The following is a 17,722-nucleotide window of genomic DNA, read 5'->3' on the forward strand; positions in this document are numbered from 1 at the left end:
CCTGGTCAGATGGGCAGAACAACAACAACAACAACTCGCCAAAGCAATAGCAGAAAAGCAAAAGAACAAAACAAAACAAAAGAACAGCTTGCTGGATAATAATAATGATAATAATAATAATATTTATTTATACCCTGCCCTCCCCAGCCAAGACCGGGCTCAGGGCGGCTAACACCAAACATAAAAACAATTGATAAGCTTAAAAAAACAAGATTACAACACAACATTAAAACATTAAAATGCAGCCTCATTTCAGTGGAAACTCAATCAAAAACTTTTTTGGGGATAAAAACCTCAAGTCTTCACCAAGGCCAGCTATCTGGAGGACTGGTCCTATGTGGGCGAGAAAAAAGCCAGGGAAATCCCCAAATAGGAGTTCCATCACATAAGGAGAAAGGAAAAAAGAAGAGGGAAGGGAATCAAGTTGATTCCAAGCCAAAGGCCAGGCACAACAACTGAGTCTTACAGGCCCTGTGGAAAGAAATCAGATCCTGCAGGACCCTGGTCTCATGAGGCAGAGCATTCCACCAGGCCGGAGCCAGAGTTGAAAAGGTGTGGATGAGGCTAATCTGACCTCCTATGGGCCTGGGCTCAGGGCGGCTAACACCAGTAAAATCAGAGTAAAAACATAATACGGAAAAAAACCCCAATTTAAAATACAGGTTAAAATGCAATTTAAAATGCAGCCTCATTTTAAAAGTAGCCCCTAGATCAAAACCATAAGGGGAGGGAAAACATAAGGGTCAGACTGAGTCCAAACCAAAGGCCAGGTGGAACAGCTCTGTCTTGCAGGCTCTGCGGAAAGATGTCAAGTCCCGCAGGGGCTACAACATATGAAGATATGTTGTATGACTGTTGGAACTGATATGTTAAAAAATCAATAAAAATGTAAATAGATATAAAAAAGGAATGTCTAGTCGCAAGTTGTTGTTTTTTTGCAAGGTTCTTTTCTAAAGCAGTTTTACTCATGCGTTGCATGGGGTGCCATTTTGACTCTCGGCGCCCCCCAGGTGACTTGCGCTGCAACGCACGGGGCTGCAGTTTTACTCTCGAGTCTCGCATCTCGGCACACATCTCAAACTGACCATGCCAGGTCGCAAAACCCTGAAATTTTGAGCGCTGTAAGAAGCCCCATTGAAGCAGGCAGGACTCAACTGGGGGAGGCTCCTCCCACTGAAGGAGCGAAGGAACCTATTGTTGGGATACTGCCAGGGAGATATGGCCCATCATGGCCCCCACGTCGTCTCCGGACGATCCATCGATCTCCCGTTGATACAGTATCAGCAATTAGCGACATGAGCTCCAGAAAATAGCTTGCCACATTCCAGAACTGATGCACGCTCTATCAGCAGAATTCGCACAGCGAAGGTTGCATGCAGGAGAGTATCATTTAGAAGTTTATTCAGCGTTGGACAGAACAAAGAAAAAACATGACTGCCTGCTTCGGTATGCTCAGGCACAGAGAGTGAAACGAAAGCAATAGAAAACATAAACATCCTGTGAACAGGAAATACACAGACTCTGTGACTCACAAAGCCTGCTCCCTTTCAAGGTGGAACGGAAATATCCTAACACCTATTTGCATAGCCCCGCCTCTGAGGCAAGTGGGAGGAGCAACCCTCTCCGGACGACCACCTCCACTCAGCGTGAATCCTTCCCCTACCTGCGCTGGGTGCGAAACAGCTCTTTCCACTTTGCCACAAGGAGGAAAGGATCCGGAACGCGCCAGTGACGTTTGTCCCCTGCCTGTCAGGGTGACAAGAAGAAAAGCACACCAGCGGAGATATTTTCAGCGTCGCTTGCTGGAGAATCCCTATTTGCTGCAGGACACAATTTAAGGCGCAACTGCCCTGAGGAGAGGCTGCGGAACTTGGTTTGATTTATATATTTGCTGAGGTAAATATTTATACAGCGGTACCTCGGGTTACAGACGCGTCAGGTTACAGACTCTGCTAACCCAGAAACAGTACCTCGGGTTAAGAACTTTGCTTCAGGATGAGAACAGAAATCACACAGCAGCAGCAGGAGGCCCCATTAGGTAAAGTGGTACCTCGGGTTAAGAACAGTTTCAGGTTAAGAACGGACCTCCAGAACGAATTAAGTTCTTAACCCAAGGTACCACTGTATGACGCTATTCATTTCAGAAATACAGTATCGGACTGGTTTACAACATTTATACATAAATGAAAATTAGACATCCTGTTTTCACGGAGGCCCACCAGACGCCTGTGGGAGATCGGCAAGCCAGGTTCTGCCCCTACTCTCTCCATGCCATGTTTCATCTTATAATCTTAAAAGGTAAAGGGACCCCTGACTATTAGGTCCAGTCGTGGCTGACTCTGGGGTTGTGGCGCTCATCTTGCTTTATTGGCCGAGGGAGCCGGCGTACAGCTTCCGGGTCACGTGGCTAGCATGACGAAGCCGCTTCTGGCGAACCAGAGCAGCGCACGGAAACGCCGCTTACCTTCCTGCCGTCGAACTGCTAGGTTGGCAGGAGCAGGGACCGAGCAACGGGAGCTCACCCCATTGCGGGCATTCGAACCGCTGACCTTCTGATCAGCAAGACCTAGTCTCTGTGGTTTAACCCACAGCGCCACCCACGTCCCTTATTTTATAATCTTAGAATAGCAGAATTGTAGAATTGGAAGGGACCCTGAGGGTCATCTAGTCTGGAGTGAGTGCAGGAGTCAGGCCCTGTGACCAGTAGGACTTTGCAGGACTGGGGCCTTCCTAAGTTTGTTCTGAAGAGGCAAGGTGTGGCTGCACAGGTGAGGCCGATTGGTAGCAAGAGCATTTCCCTTCAGCTCTTTGCCACAGCAACACGCTTTCTGCCTTGGACTTCTTGCTTCCTGATCTTTGAACCCCGGCTTCTTGACTCCCTGCTTCTTGATCCTCAGACCCCTGACTTCATGACTCCCTCCTTCTTGACCCTCGGACTCTTGGCTTCCTGACTCCTAGCCTCTGGGCCCCCGTTCCTGCTCCCACTCCACCATCTTGCCCCCGGTCCTGACGTCCCCAGCCGGAACTTCGATTGCCCGTGAACCAGACCTTGACAAACCCGCTGCAATGCAGGAATCTCTACTAAACCATCCATGACAGATGGCCATCCAACCGCCACTTAAAAATCTCCAATGAAGGAGAAGCTACAGTCTTCCGGAGGGAGACCGTTCCACGGACAAACAGCTCTTTCTGTCAGAAAGGTCTTCCAGATGTTTAGTCAGAACCTCCTTTCTTGTAACTTGAAGCCATGGGTTCGAATCCTGTCTCCAGAGCAGGAGAAAACAAGCTTGCTCCATCTTCCACGTGACAGCCCTTGTGATAGCTGAATAAAGCTATTACCTCTCACTTGCCTTTTCTCTGAGCTAAAAGGTCCCAAATGCTGCAACTTTTCTGGCTGCCCTTTTCTCAATAATATGAAATAAATAAACCTTTCTGAACTCTGCAGTGTCCTTTTGAGGTCCTGCTCCAAGGGCCTTCTGGCGGTTCCCTCCTTGCGAGAAGTGAGGTTATGGGTAACCAGACAGAGGGCCTTCTTGGTAGCGGCGCCCATCCTGTAGAACACCCTCCCATCAGATGTCAAGGAAGTAAACAACTATCTGACTTTTAGAAGGCACCTGAAGGCAGCCCTATTTAGGGAAGTTTTTAATGTTTGATGTTTTATTATTATTATTAATAATATTCCCCAGAGTGGCTGGGGAAACCTAGTCAGATGGGTAAGGTATAAACAATAAACCAGTGTTTCCCAAGCTTGGGCCTCCAGCTGTTTTTGGACTACAACTCCCATCATCCCTAGCTAGCAGGACCAGTGGTCAGGGATGATGGGAATTGTAGTCTGAAAACAGCTGAAGACCAAAGGTTGGGAAACACTGCAATAAACAATAGTTGTTGTTGTTATTGTTGTTGTTTTGCCCCACTTCAGTGCTGCTAACTCGACTTCAACCCCCCCACCCCATTGTTTTCTGAGACAATCGGGTGCCAGCAATGGTTCTCGCATATCCATTTTCTTCAGCGTTTCAACTGAAGGGCTAACTTTTATTAAGAAGAACCGCTAACAACTTGGGCTCTACATATAAGCACAGCCACATGCTCCTTTTGTCATGTAACATTTTATCCGAGCTGCCTCTGATCTTTCACATATAAAACACACACACAAACCCCAAGCAGGACATTATACTGGAAGGACATATAAATATATATATAGTATTATTATTATTTTGAGGGGAGGAGGCCAGACCTGCACAATGTACAGTGGTACCTTGGGTTACAGACGCTTCAGGTTACAGACTCCACTAATCCAGAAATATTATCTTGGGTTAAGAACCTTGCTTCAGGATAAGAACAGAAATCGTGCTCCGACGGCGCGGAGCAGCAGGAGGCCCCATTAGCTAAAGTGGTGCTTCAGGTTAAGAACAGACCTCCGGAACGAATTAAGTACTTAACCTGAGGTACCACTGTATTCCATACGTGGCCACACCATAGATCTATCTAAAGGCAGTGTGATTTTCAGTTCCCTACCTAATGAACCCCCAGAATGAGCTTGGACCTTCTCCATTGCACCTCAAGGGAACCAGAGTCCCAGAGCAAGTCAAAAGCCCCTACCTGCAGATCCGTCCCGGACAAATTGCTCCTCTACTTCTTTCAACCAGGAGATGAGGTTTGGCCGTGGAATCTGAGGTCCTTCTTTAAAAGAAAAAGAAAACAAAAACCATGCTGTTTTTGTGGATTCTCTGGGATGCCCAACACCTACCAGCATGAGAATAGGTTGCTGGATCAGGCCCATCTAGTCCAGCACCCCTGTTGAAGCAGCTCCTGTACATTGGAACTCCCTGCCCCTTGATTATTAGGCAGGAATCATTACGGTATTCTTCTAGACACCTGCTGAAAACTTTTCCTTTGGCAGAACCAGACAGATGATTCAGATGCATCGGTTCCTAAATTTGTATTAGATGTTTCACTGTGTTGTATTTAGATGTTTTAATATGTTTTCAATAGCTTTCAGAAGTTTTCAATAGCTTTCAGGTGTTTAAAATATGCTTTTATTTCGTGTGTGTGTGTGTGTGTGTGTGTGTGTGTGTGTAAGTGTAATTACAGAACTGTTTCCTGTCCTGGGCTCCCTTTGGGAAGCAGGGTGGAATATAAATTTAAAGGAAAGATAGTCCAAAACATCCAACATGGAGGAAGGCTGTTTTGATCTATCATAGAATCATAGAGTTGGAAGAGACCACAAGGGCCATCGAGTCCAACCCCCTGCCAAGCAGGAAACACCATCAGAGCACTCCTGACATATGGTTGTCAAGCCTCTGCTTAAAGACCTCCAAAGAAGGAGACTCCACCACACTCCTTGGCAGCAAATTCCACTGTCAAACAGCTCTTACTGTCAGGAAGTTCTTCCTAATGTTTAGGTGGAATCTTCTTTCTTGTAGTTTGGATCCATTGCTCCGTGTCCGCTTCTCTGGAGCAGCGGAAAACAACCTTTCTCCCTCCTCTATGTGACATCCTTTTATATATTTGAACATGGCTATCATATCACCCCTTAACCTCCTCTTCTCCAGGCTAAACATGCCCAGCTCCCTATCGGAAGAGGGGGAAACGGGATTCTTACCTAGAGACTCCACATCCCAATCATTCTTCAGCATGACTCCCCTGTACAGAGAGTTGTTTGGTCTGGACTCGACAGAGCCCACTCTGCTTCTTCCTTTTCCTTCTCTTTGGTGAATTGAACAGCCACCTCCTTTAAGGAAACAGGAAGCTGAAAGGAAAAAGGACACAGTTCTCACCAGACACAGAACAGACAGGCAGACGTGTCCGTATCACAGAACTGCTGGAAGAGACACACGATGGGTTACCCAGTCCAACCCCTGTTTTGCAGGAATCACGGCAAAACAATTTAGCAGCTTACGAAAAGAATAAAACAACTGTTTTTAAAGGCAACTATCTAAAACGTTCAGGAAGTAACGATTAAAACCAACGATAAGCTGGAAGCAGGTTGAGAAACAGACATCCACGCTTTGCAGGCTCTGAAAAGGCTCGCCTAAACGGAAATATTTTCAGCAGCTGCCAAAAAAAGTACAGTGAAGGCTCCAGCCTCTTGTCACGTGGCAGAGAGTTCCGAAGTTCGGGTGCTGCTAAAAACATTCTTTTCATTTCAGGGATGCCAGGAATAGTATTTGTCACCTGCATATCTTTGCATTCTGAAAAAGTACTCCCTGGCGTTGCATCTAAACCTTACATTGGTTTAATATTAAACCCATGTTTTCATACACCCATTCCACCATATTCCTTTGCTAGTTTATGTAAAAAAAAATTTTAACTAATAAAGAAGCAGTAGTATAATCTGGCTTGCATTCAACTAACTTTTGCACCCCCTGAATGGATTAATCATGACCAACTTCAACCCCTTAATTTCAGTGGGTCTACGCCGAGTAAACATTACTTGAATCTGAACAAAACGTTTACACCTGGTGTGGGAAAGGCACATTATTGAAGGGTGGGCATATATATTTTTAAAGGAAACTACTATTTTTGAGGCTCGCTGACCTCCCGCAAAAGCAAAAAATTGACCTTTTCCTGTTAGGCAAAGATCATAAGACGACCTGGATGGTCGCCAGATTCTGTGTACAGATCTGTAGGCGCAGACCATCCCCCGACCCAAACTAGTTCGTTAAGAAAACCCCCAAACTCGGTTCCCTGAGTCATCTCTCTGCCCTAGCTTATCTTAAAGTTTTAAGCTTCTATACGCTTATCACATTTTTAAATTTTAGATTTATTGTTGTACATTGTTTTAAATGTTTGTTTTCCTTCTGGGATTGTACCCCCAAGTGTGTTTTATAAGCTGGTCTCCGACCATAATAAATTATCTATCTATCATCTATCTATCTATCTATCTATCTATCTATCATCTATCTACTATTCATTTACAGAGTTATAATCTGCAGTTTTGTAAAAATATATCAAGGTGGTAGGTAGAAGAACATAGCAAGAGTTTGCAGGATGATGTTAATGGCCCATTTAGTCCAACATCCTGTTCTCAAAGTGGATGCCTGTGGGAGAACCACGGACAGGATCCGAGCATAAGAGCTCTCTCCGCTCCTGTAGCTTCAGACAACTGGTACCCCGATGTATCGCTGCCTCTGGCCATAAAGGAAGATAACAGCAATCCTGGCCACTAGCCATTGACTGCCCTCTCGTCCTCTGAATTTTTCTCATCTTTTTTAAAGCCGAGAAGGACTTTTTTGTTTTTTTCTCTCTCTCCCGAATCTTCCAACATTTGACGAGTTCTTGCATTAGGAGAGACAGAAGAAAAGCCTTCCTCTGCCGCGCTTTCTCCATGCCCTGTGTGGTTTCATAAGCTTCCTGACGCCTCTTACTTGCCTTTTTCTCTGAACGGAAATGTCTCAATTACGCCGCAACCTTTCTGCACAGGGTTCTGCTCACCAGAGGACCGTATTCTTTCATCCCTGCGAGTGGTGTGTCTGCTGAACTGCAGAGCCTAGCAAAAGCCAAGGGGGGAAGAACATGCCAAACAGCCCCTGCGATTGCCAACAGCTGGATCAGGCAGGCCTGGAGATGCAAACCCTGCCTGCAAACCCTGGAGAGGTGCTGCCAGCCAGTGTGGGCAGCACTGGACTAGACAGACGAATTGCCTGATTCAATATAAGGCGGAGCAGTTGCATGAAGTCCCGCTGTCAATCCCAGGCATCTCCAGGGAGAGAGACCCCCTGCCTGTCACCGGGGAGGACCGCTGCCGGCCTGTGCAGACAGTATTGGGCTAGGTGGACCCAAGGCTCCGACTCGGTATAGAAGCAGCTTTGCAATGCAATCCTGCTTCTGGTCTGCAGTGGGAGGAATATCCTGAGTGGGGGAGGGCTAAGAGGGGTGGGGGCTCCCTTGCTCTGCAGCGAGGAGCAAAGAAAGACCCCCCCCCCAAAAAATATGGGTGCTCGGTAGGAATTTCCAATTCCGGCCACCCCCCTCCCCACCCTTGTACCGGAAATCATTCCCCTTCCTTCCCTAGCCTTTGTCCTCCATTCCTCGGCTCCCCCCCTTTCCCCAAGCCCCCTTTCTTTGTCCTGGGGGGCTTCCCCTGCCCCCCAAATGCCCTTTGCACTCACCGGGCGCTCTCGGGGAATGGGGCGGGGCTAGCGCAGCCACGCGTGGGAAAATCCGACGCTCCTTTCCCACGCGGGGGCCGGGCCGGAAGCGAAAGTGTTTTTTCCAAGGCGTACGCACCCCCCACCCCCACTCGCCCCGGCTGCCGCCTGTCTAGGAAGCCCGCCTTTCTCCCTTTAACCCTGAGATGCTAAGCGAGGGTGTTTATATATAGCTTAGCGTCTCAGGGTTTATATATCTACTGTATATATTCTTTAAAAAGGCAGAGCTCAATTCGCTACGCGTTAAAGCCATAACTTGCATTTCTAGAGGGGTATTCCTGGGGGAGAAAAATGCACTTTCCCTCCCACTCCTCACTCCGCAGCACACAGTTAAAACTTCTTCTTGCCGCACAGCGGGGGCCCTTTTACCTTTTTTTACCTTAAACTGCGGAACTCACTGCCACAGGAAGCAGCCTGGATAGCTTTGAAAAGAGGGTCCGGCAGATCCATGGGGGAGAGGGCTACCGGTGGCTGCTAGCTGAAATGGATCAACATAGAAGGAAGCAGCTATGGTTTTGAATGTGGGGGGGGCGGGGGCGCACAAGACACTCTTCTGGGGTTTCCAGCAACTGGCCTTAGAAAGCATTGCAACTCCCCTGGATCCCTTTTTATAAAAATTGGTGCTCTAGTTATCTCCCGCTTGGACTACTGCAATGCGCTCTACGTGGGGCTACCTTTGCAGGTGACCCGGAAACTACAATTAATCCAGAATGCGGCAGCCAGACTGGTGACTGGGAGTGGCCGCCGAGACCACATAACACCAGTCCTGAGAGATCTGCATTGGCTCCCAGTACGTTTCCAAGCACAATTCAAAGTGTTGGTGCTGACCTTTAAAGCCCTAAACGGCCTCGGTCCTGTATACCTGAAGGAGCGTCTCCACCCCCATCGTTCAGCCCGGACACTGAGGTCCAGCGCCGAGGGCCTTCTGGCGGTTTCCTCATTGCGAGAAGTGAGGTTACCGGGAACCAGGCAGAGGGCCTTCTCGGTAGTGGCGCCCACCCTGTGGAATGCCCTCCCTTCAGATGTCAAAGAGATAAACAACTACCTGACATTCAGAAGACATCTTAAGGCAGCCCTGTACAGGGAAGTTTTTAATGTGTGACATTTTAGTGTATTTTTGGTCTCTGTGAAAGCTGCCCACGGTGGCTTGGAAACCCAGCCAGATGGGCGGGGTACAAATAAATTATTATTATTATTATTATTATTATTATTATTATTATTACTACTACTACTACATCAACTACTTTCCAGTCCACAGATGTGGGGGCTAGACCAGAGGGACAAGTTGCATATTAAGAACTGCAATTCCCCACAACGACCCTGTGAGGTGGATTACCATGGGTAGGCAAACTAAGGCCCGGGGACCGGATCCGGCCCAATCGCCTTCTAAATCTGGCCTGCGGACAGTCCAGGAATCAGCATGCTTTTACATGGGTAGAATGTGTCCTTTTATTTAAAATGCACCTCTGGGTTATTTGTGGGGCATAGGAATTCATTCATTTCCCCCCTCCAAAATATAGTCCGGCCCCCCACAAGGTCTGAAGGACAGTGGACCGGCCCCCTGCTGAAAAGGTTTGCTGACCTCTGGATTAGGCAGAGAGCCATAGCGACAGGCCCAGAATCACCAAATGAGCTTCATGGCCGAGTGGAGATTTGAACCCTGGTCTCCCAGGTCTTAGACTGTCAGGCTAACCACTGGTCTCCCAGGTCTTAGACTGTCAGGCTAACCACTACACCACACTGCCTCTTTCTAGCTGAGTGCCTGTTACTGAACTTTGTAGAGAGAATCGACGTTGGGGGCAGGGCGAACAAGGGGGGAAGCTTCTCTCCCCCCCAATCCAAGTAAGGATTGTAAAGGATTACTTAAGGAGAAATTGTAAAAAGTTTTTGACAGATTTTTCTGAGCATGGGGTGAAAAGAAAGTAATTTAGAACAGCTGTTGTGACATTTCATTCCGAATCTGCTAGAGTAGACAGAGCCAGGACCCATCTTATGTTTGCAATGCCAAGTTGTTTTAAACTGTTTTCAGATTGTGTTTCAATGTTGTAACCCATCCTGGGACCTTAGGGTGAAGCATGGACACAGCCAGGGTTATTTATTTTCTCAACAACAGTTATTTTAAATTCCCGTGTTTTTCTGTGTATAAGAGTAGGTTTTTTAACCAAAAAATTAGGTTTGAAATTGAGGCTCATCTTATACACAGGTAGTGCTGAGGGGTGTTTTCTTAATTTAGATAAAGGTAAAGGGACAGCTGACCATTAGGTCCAGTCATGACCTACTCTGGGGTTGCGCTTCCGGGTCATGTGGCCAGCAGGACTAAGCCGCTTCTGGTGAACCAGAGCAGCGCACGGAAACGCCGTTTACCTTCCCGCCAGAGCGGTACCTATTTATCTACTTGCACTTTGAGGTGCTTTCGAACTGCTAGGTTGGCAGGAGCAGGGACTGAGCAATGGAAGCTCACCCTGTCGCGGGGATTCGAACCACCGACCTCCTCATCGGCAAGCCCAAGAGGCTCAGTGGTTTAGACCACAGTGTCACCTGCCTCCTTTCTTAATTTGGAGTCCCCTCAAAATAGGGGGTGTCTTAAACATAGAAAAATGCAGTACTTTCTTTTGACCCCAAGTGCTCAGGAAAAAAACCCTGTCAAAATTTTCATTTGAAACCTAAGAAGTTAAATTTAAAAGAGAGAATCTTTTTCAACACTTCCTTCTCAATTTCCAATGCAGTTTTCCTGTGCACGCTCAGTAAGCAAAGCCCATGTCATTGTTGACCTTAGCCGGGTCTTTATACTCTGCTAGGTCTTGAATGACTGCTCTGCGGTACAATTGGCACATGGCCAGTTAGACCCAATGCTGTAGTATCCTAAATTCTGGCATTCTGCAGAGAACGCCCCACACATTTCAACGAAGGATGAAACGATATGCTACTTGCATTCCCTGTTTAGGGAAGTTTTAAATCTTTAATGCTGTGTTGTTTTTAACACTCGATTGGGAGCCGCCCAGAGTGGCTGGGGAAACTCAGCCAGATGGGCAGGGTATAAATAATAAATTATATTATTATTTGTTTAGTCGTTTAGTCGTGTCCAACTCGTTTAGTCGTGACCCCATGGACCAGAGCATGCCAGGCACTCCTGTCTTCCACTGCCTCCCGCAGTTTGGTCAGTGTTATGTACTGAGTTGAATAGGATCCAAACTGCAACAGTCTGATTGGTCCTAGAACAATAGGCTCCAAAAGGCAGCAGTCTGATTGGTCCTAGAACAATAGGATTCAGAATGCAGCAGTCTGATTGGTCCTAGAACAATGCAGCAGTATGATTGGTTAGCAGGAACCACCCAATCATGCTCCAGATAGAAGTGAATCCACAACCTGATTGGCTTACAGTAGAATTCCAGAATTAGCCAATCATGTGCAGCCCATTGTGTAAATAATATATATAAAGCAGATACTTTGAGGGGACTTTCATTCATTCCTCCTCACCACTATGAGCTGAATAAAGAGCATGAAATCACTTTGCGACTTTGAGTATATTTCAGTCAGACTCATGTTTGTGGCTTCGATAACACTGTCCAACCATTTCGTCCTCTGTCGTCCTCTTCTCCATTTTTTCCAACATCAGGGTCTTTTCCAGGGAGTCTTCTCTTCTCATGAGGTGGCCAAAGTATTGGAGCCTCAGCTTCACGATCTGTCCTTCCAGTGAGCACTCAGGGCTGATTAACTTCAGAATGGAGAGGTTTGATCTTCTTGCAGTCCATGGGACTCTCAAGAGTCTCCTCCAGCACCATAGTTCAAAAGCATCAATTCTTCAGCGATCAGCCTTCTTTATGGTCCAGCTCTCACTTCCATACATCACTACTGGGAAAACCATAGCTTTAACTATACGGACCTTTGTTGGCAAGGTGAAGTCTCTACTTTTTATAACCTAGATGCTGTCTAGGTTTGTCATTGCTTTTCTCCCAAGAAGCAGGCGTCTTTTATACGTGTAATAAAAGCAAGCACTGCCTTTTCTAGGGAAATTCTCGCCAGGGAGGGAGATCGGTGTATCTCAGTGAGCATTTCAATTTCAAATATTCTGATTATTTCTACTTTTAGTTAAGTATTTTTATTTATTGACTTGATTTTTTTTGGGGGGGGGGAGCAGCTGCCCCATAGGGTGGGGCCATAGGGTGAAGGGTGGATAATATACAGTCCACTTCCCTATTCTCACTGTGACTGAACACAGTGAGACACAAAGCTGCAAGGCCTTGCAAAGAGAGGGAAGACAGGCTGGGTAAATGATTACACTCTTTCCTCACGAGAACCCGAACCAAAAAGTGCCCCATTCATATTTGCTTACCCTTTTGTTCCTTGGGATGTATCCAGACAGCGGGTGAAGGCTGAGCTACCTCCCGGAGGAAATTGCGCAAACAATTCATTTCTTTGCCTGCTTTTTTACTGGAAGCAGGTAGGTCTATGCCAGGGGTCAGCAAACGTTTTCAGCAGGGGGCCGGTCCACTGTCCCTCAGACCTTGTGGGGGGCCGGACTATATTTGAGGGGGGGGGGAATGAACAAAGTCCTATGCCCCACAAATAACCCAGAGATGCATTTTAAATAAAAGCACACATTCTACTCATGTAAAAACACGCTGATTCCCGGACCGTCTGTGGGCCGAATTTAGAAGGCGATTGGTACAGATCCAGCCCCCAGGCCTTAGTTTGCCTACTCATGGTCTATGCCAATTCTCTTGTCTTTGAAGGGAGGCTTGCCAACTGCTCCTCAGCCCCTGGAAGTTGGACAGAGGGCATGTTTATCTGTGGGCGTTTTATACATTTTTTAAAAATAAAAAAATCCATGCCACCACTGGCGGAGGAAGAGGAGTGCGGGGGGAGCGCACCACCCCCGGCAGCGTTATCCCAGTAGGGTGCCATTGCGCCTGCCCCCCCCCCGTACTGGGAGCCCACCCCCGCCTGCCCTTCGCCCCCCGGAAGCTCTACCACTGCATGCCACTTCAAACTGGGTTTAGAGATGTTGACGCTGGAGAAAGTTTACCTAGATGGTACGTTTCTTGCCTTTTGTTTCATTGTTCCATCTCTTCCAACACGGTTCAAAGAAACAAACAAAATCTAAACAGAAATAAAAACAAAAAAGAAGGGGGGGTTGCCTTTTGACTTTTTGCAATTACTAACTTTGGGCTAAGGCTCTAATGATCCATTAACATGTTGTTGCAGTATCAGCTCCATCTGGTACGCAGGCTGAGACCCTACCTGCCCATATACTGTCTCGCCAGACTGGTGCATGCTCTAGTTATCTCTCGCTTGGACTACTGCAATGCGCTCTATGTGGGGCTACCTTTGAAGGTGACCCGGAAACTACAACTAATCCAGAATGCGGCAGCTAGACTGGTAACTGGGAGCGGCTGCCGAGACCATATAACACCAGTCCTGGAAGACCTACATTGGCTCCCAGTACGTTTCTGAGCATAATTCAAAGTGTTGGTGCTGACCTTTAAAGCCCTAAATGGCCTCGGTCCAGTATACCTGAAGTAGCATCTCTTCCCTCATCATTCTGCCCGGACACTGAGGTCCAGCGCCGAGGGCCTTCTGGCGGTTTCTTCACTGCGAGAAGCCAAGTTACAGGGAACCAGGCAGAGGGCCTTCTCGGTAGTGGCACCTGCCCTGTGGAACACCGTCCCACCAGATGTGAAAGAGAAAAACAGCTACCAGATTTTTAGAAGACATCTGAAGGCAGTCCTGTTTAGAGAAGCTTTTAATGTTTAGTAGGTTATTGTATTTTAATATTCCATTGGAAGCTACCCAGAGTGGCTGGAGAAACCCAGCCAGATGGGCGGGGTATAAATAATAAATTATTATTATTATTATTATTATTATTATTATTATTATTATTATTATTATTATACCTCCTTCCATTGGCAAGCATTACTCAGCCCTTTTTGCCGCTGCATTGCTCCCCACCAGCCTCTGTGACCATCGCCACTGCCCTCGCGTGAAGCGCAGGCCCTGCTTGACTGAGAAACGGCACCGCGGAATCGTAAAATTGTCCAGCTGGAAGGGACCTAAATAGTCATCCAGTCCAGCCCCCTGCAGTGTAGGAATCGCAGCAGCTCGGGCAATCTCTGCAGGCTTTTCTCTATTTGATAAGGAGAGGGAAGGTGTTGAGCGTTATGTATTCAGTGGTCTGTGTTTGCCTGAGCTCAAGTCTGGACTAAGGAATCTGAGCTCCTGTGTTCTGATGATTGGACACATGATGTCCAATCACAGAACATTTCAGGATTTGGGCCTCTGCCATTGGCCCTTGAACTCTGAGTCATGATTCGCAGCTTGGACGTTTAGACAGCCAATCACGTTGGGAGTGGGAGTGGCCCAGGCTTTCAGGATTGTATATAAGCAGTTGCTTTGCCCCTGTTTCCCAGTTATGTAGTTCGATAAAGGTTCTTGCTGTTATCACTGTGTCTTGCCTCGTGGGAATCCACCTACACTTCACTGAGAATTGTGAACGAAGGACACAAGGTGTGGGACACAATATACAGATGGAAGATTGGGAAAAATTGTGGAAGACTGAAATAAAATTCACTGCATGCGTGGCGATTAAAGGAAATTATATGAAAATGATGTACAGATATCTAACTCCAGTAAAATTAGCAAAAATGTATAAAAATAAAGAAAGTAAGTGTAGGAAATGTAAATCAGCAGAAGTGACATTTTCTCATATGTGGTAGGATTGCAAAATTGTTAAGAAGTACTGGGAAATGATTTATAATGAATTGAAGAAGATGTTTAAAACCACTTTTGTTAAAAAACCAGAAGCTTTCCTACTAGGTATTACAGTAGTGGATATACCAAGACTGCAAAAAGACTTTTTCAAGTATGCAACGACAGCTGCATTAATACTATTAGCACAATATTGGAAAGAAAAAGGTGTCCGATCTAGAGAAGATTGGCAAGTGAAATTACTGGAATATGCTGAAATGGCAAAAATGACAATGAAACTAAGAGGAAGAGACGACAGAGAATTTAAAGGAGACTGGAAGGACTTTATTGCATATATACAGAAGCAGTGTACACAGGTTAATACATTAGCAGGATTTTTAAAATACTGGTAGAGATATTATGACTGGACAATAAGTAATTTTAATAATTTTATAATTTAAAATGGACATGCGATATGATGACAAACAATGGAAACAGGGAAGGGAATGGGGGAAATCAACTCTATTGTTTTTTCCCCTATGTTTGAATATGTATTGTTTAATATTAATAAAATAATATTTTAAAAAAGAGAACTGTGAAAGAAGGAAATACATAGGAAGAGCCTTGCTGGATCTGGCACAAGCGGCGACTGGTATGCAGGAGCGTTTATGACCGTGCAGGGAGAGCAGAGCCACCATGGCTTGTTGTTTGTTTGTTTGTTTGTTTACACCCCGCACATCTGGCTGGCTTGATCCAGCCAATCTAGGCGGCTTCCAACACATATAAAAATGATAAAACGTTAATAGCAGCAATCTGATCCAATAAAGTCACAATAACTTTAAAATAAAAAACTTGTTAATCAAAGCAATATTCAATAATCCATTAGAATCCAATAGTAAACAGTGAAATTAAACATCAGCAAATAATAATTAAACAGTTTGTGCTTATCAGTTACAGTAAAGAATTACTAATCTATTCAATGAAAATACCTGCAAATCACAATGCATGAAATACCACAGGGATATAAAAGGGTGAAATCGATCAAGGATAATTGGATATATATATATATACAGAATGTAATGCAAAAATGTTAAATGATGGTTTTCTTTTAATTGTAACATTGTAGTAATGTAAGATTTAAGTAAAATATATGAGAGAAAAAAGAAATGCCGCAAAACATGTAAAAAGATCAAATGGAGAAACAAGGACATAGAACTTATAAAATTCTTTCTTTCTTTTTTGTTGTTAAATCATTTTATTAATTTTCCAATAAAAACATCCAATTAACATATCAAATCATAATCCAATTAAAATAAAAAACTAGAATAAAAAGGCCAAATTATCATCCAAATTATAATTATTAATTTTTTGGGACCTCCCATAGTCTGGACCTTGAAGCAAATCTCAGTCCTGCCTCTCCTCATTGTTTCCATATTTAGAACTTATAAAATAAGTTGGGGGTTTTTTTAGAACTTATAAAATTATTTCTTAAAAAACATCCCTGAACTCCTCTCTCTGCCAGCTGCTTCTTCTGTTCTCGAAGTCATAGTCTTGGAAAGGCTCCCTGGGCTGGGGGCGGGGGCAAGGCAGGTGGAAAAGCCATTGCCTGATGACCAGCAGAAAGTCTCTCTCCCCTCAGTTCCCTCTAGTAGCCATCAATAGCCCGCTCCTCCATGAAATGTCTAACCTCTTCCATCACCGTCTCCTGTGGGAGTGAGTTCCACAGATTAACTTTGTCCTGTGCGAAGTACTTTATCTGTCCTGAATCTTCCAACGCAATGCTTTTGCTCTTCCCTCAGAAACCAACTTGGTATATACTCTCTAGAAGTGACCTATAGCCCTCCATGGGGCAGGGGAGAGGGAAGAGCTGATCCCAGTGGACTTTCTCACCTATACTTTACACTTTATTGTCACTTGTACAACTTGTATACAGTGAGATTACATGAGCACCCCCCACTCACCTCTTAGTCTTAATTCTCCTCATTTACTAACGCACACCCACCAAACCCGAAAGTGAGTTGCCCTGTTGTTATCTTTTCATTCAGCAGCCTAACAGCCCATGGATAGAAGCTGTTCTTTACCCTGTTGGTGCGACTAATCCTGCTTCTATATCTTCTGCCTGAGGACAGCAGATCAAGAAAGTGCCGGCCAGGGTGTGAATCATCCCTGAGAATTTTCCTCACTCTCCTGAGGCAACGTTCTTCCGCTATTTCATCCAGCGGATTCATGGGGCAGCCCATAATATCTTGTGCTGTATTCACCACCCTCTGTAGGCACTTCCTATCAGTTGATGTCAAACCAGCGTACCACACCGTGATGCAGTATGAAAGGACACTTTCTATTGTTGACCTGTAGAAGGAGACCATCAGATGTTGATTGACATCCTTCTTCCGCAATACTCTGAGGAGATGGAGTCTCTGTTGGGCTTTCTTAACCACCTGGGTTGTATTTATTTTCCAAGTAAGGTCTTCACTGAGATAAACCCCATGGAATTTAAAGGAAGAGACTCTCTCCACACAGCCCTCCCCGATGTACAGCGGGGCTAGTTCTCCTCTCTTCCTCCAAAAGTCCAACACCATCTCCTTTGTCTTGCTGATATTAAGGTGCAAGTTGTTCCCTAGGCACCATGCAGATATATATTTTTTAGATATTTCTAAACTCTAATGCTTCCGCTTCCTTGCTTCAGTGAACAGCCTGACCTGTCCATCCTGGAAGAGGGTGAAAAGGCCCTTACAAAAGAGTCACTGTACACCTTAAGAGGAGAGCTGTTTCCGTACTACCTGTTTATTGAGCGTTCACTTCTTTGTGAGAAGGCAATACAGCGTTGAGTCAAGCAATGGTTGCCCCACATTTCCTGATACATTTCCTCACAGCTTTCCTTACTGCAA

At 45.6% G+C, this 17,722-nt stretch overlaps 1 protein-coding gene across 1 annotated transcript in view; it reads right to left on the bottom strand.

The window, feature by feature from the left end:
- Positions 1-8,234, bottom strand: part of LOC309364361 (uncharacterized protein) — a 39,589-nt gene extending 31,355 nt beyond the window's left edge. Inside the window, exons 1-4 of the mRNA XM_081901450.1 lie at positions 8,112-8,234; positions 5,603-5,749; positions 4,600-4,680; positions 1,664-1,746 (exon numbers count right to left, since the gene is read on the bottom strand). Coding sequence (XP_081757576.1) covers positions 1,664-1,746; positions 4,600-4,680; positions 5,603-5,636 — 198 coding nt within the window. The 5' untranslated portion in view covers positions 5,637-5,749; positions 8,112-8,234. The remainder of the gene's footprint in view (positions 1-1,663; positions 1,747-4,599; positions 4,681-5,602; positions 5,750-8,111) is intronic.
- Positions 8,235-17,722: the final 9,488 nt, after the last annotated feature.

This window comes from Podarcis melisellensis (genome assembly GCF_964234715.1).
Source record: "Podarcis melisellensis genome assembly, chromosome: 2".
NCBI classification, from domain to species: Eukaryota; Metazoa; Chordata; class Lepidosauria; order Squamata; family Lacertidae; genus Podarcis; species Podarcis melisellensis.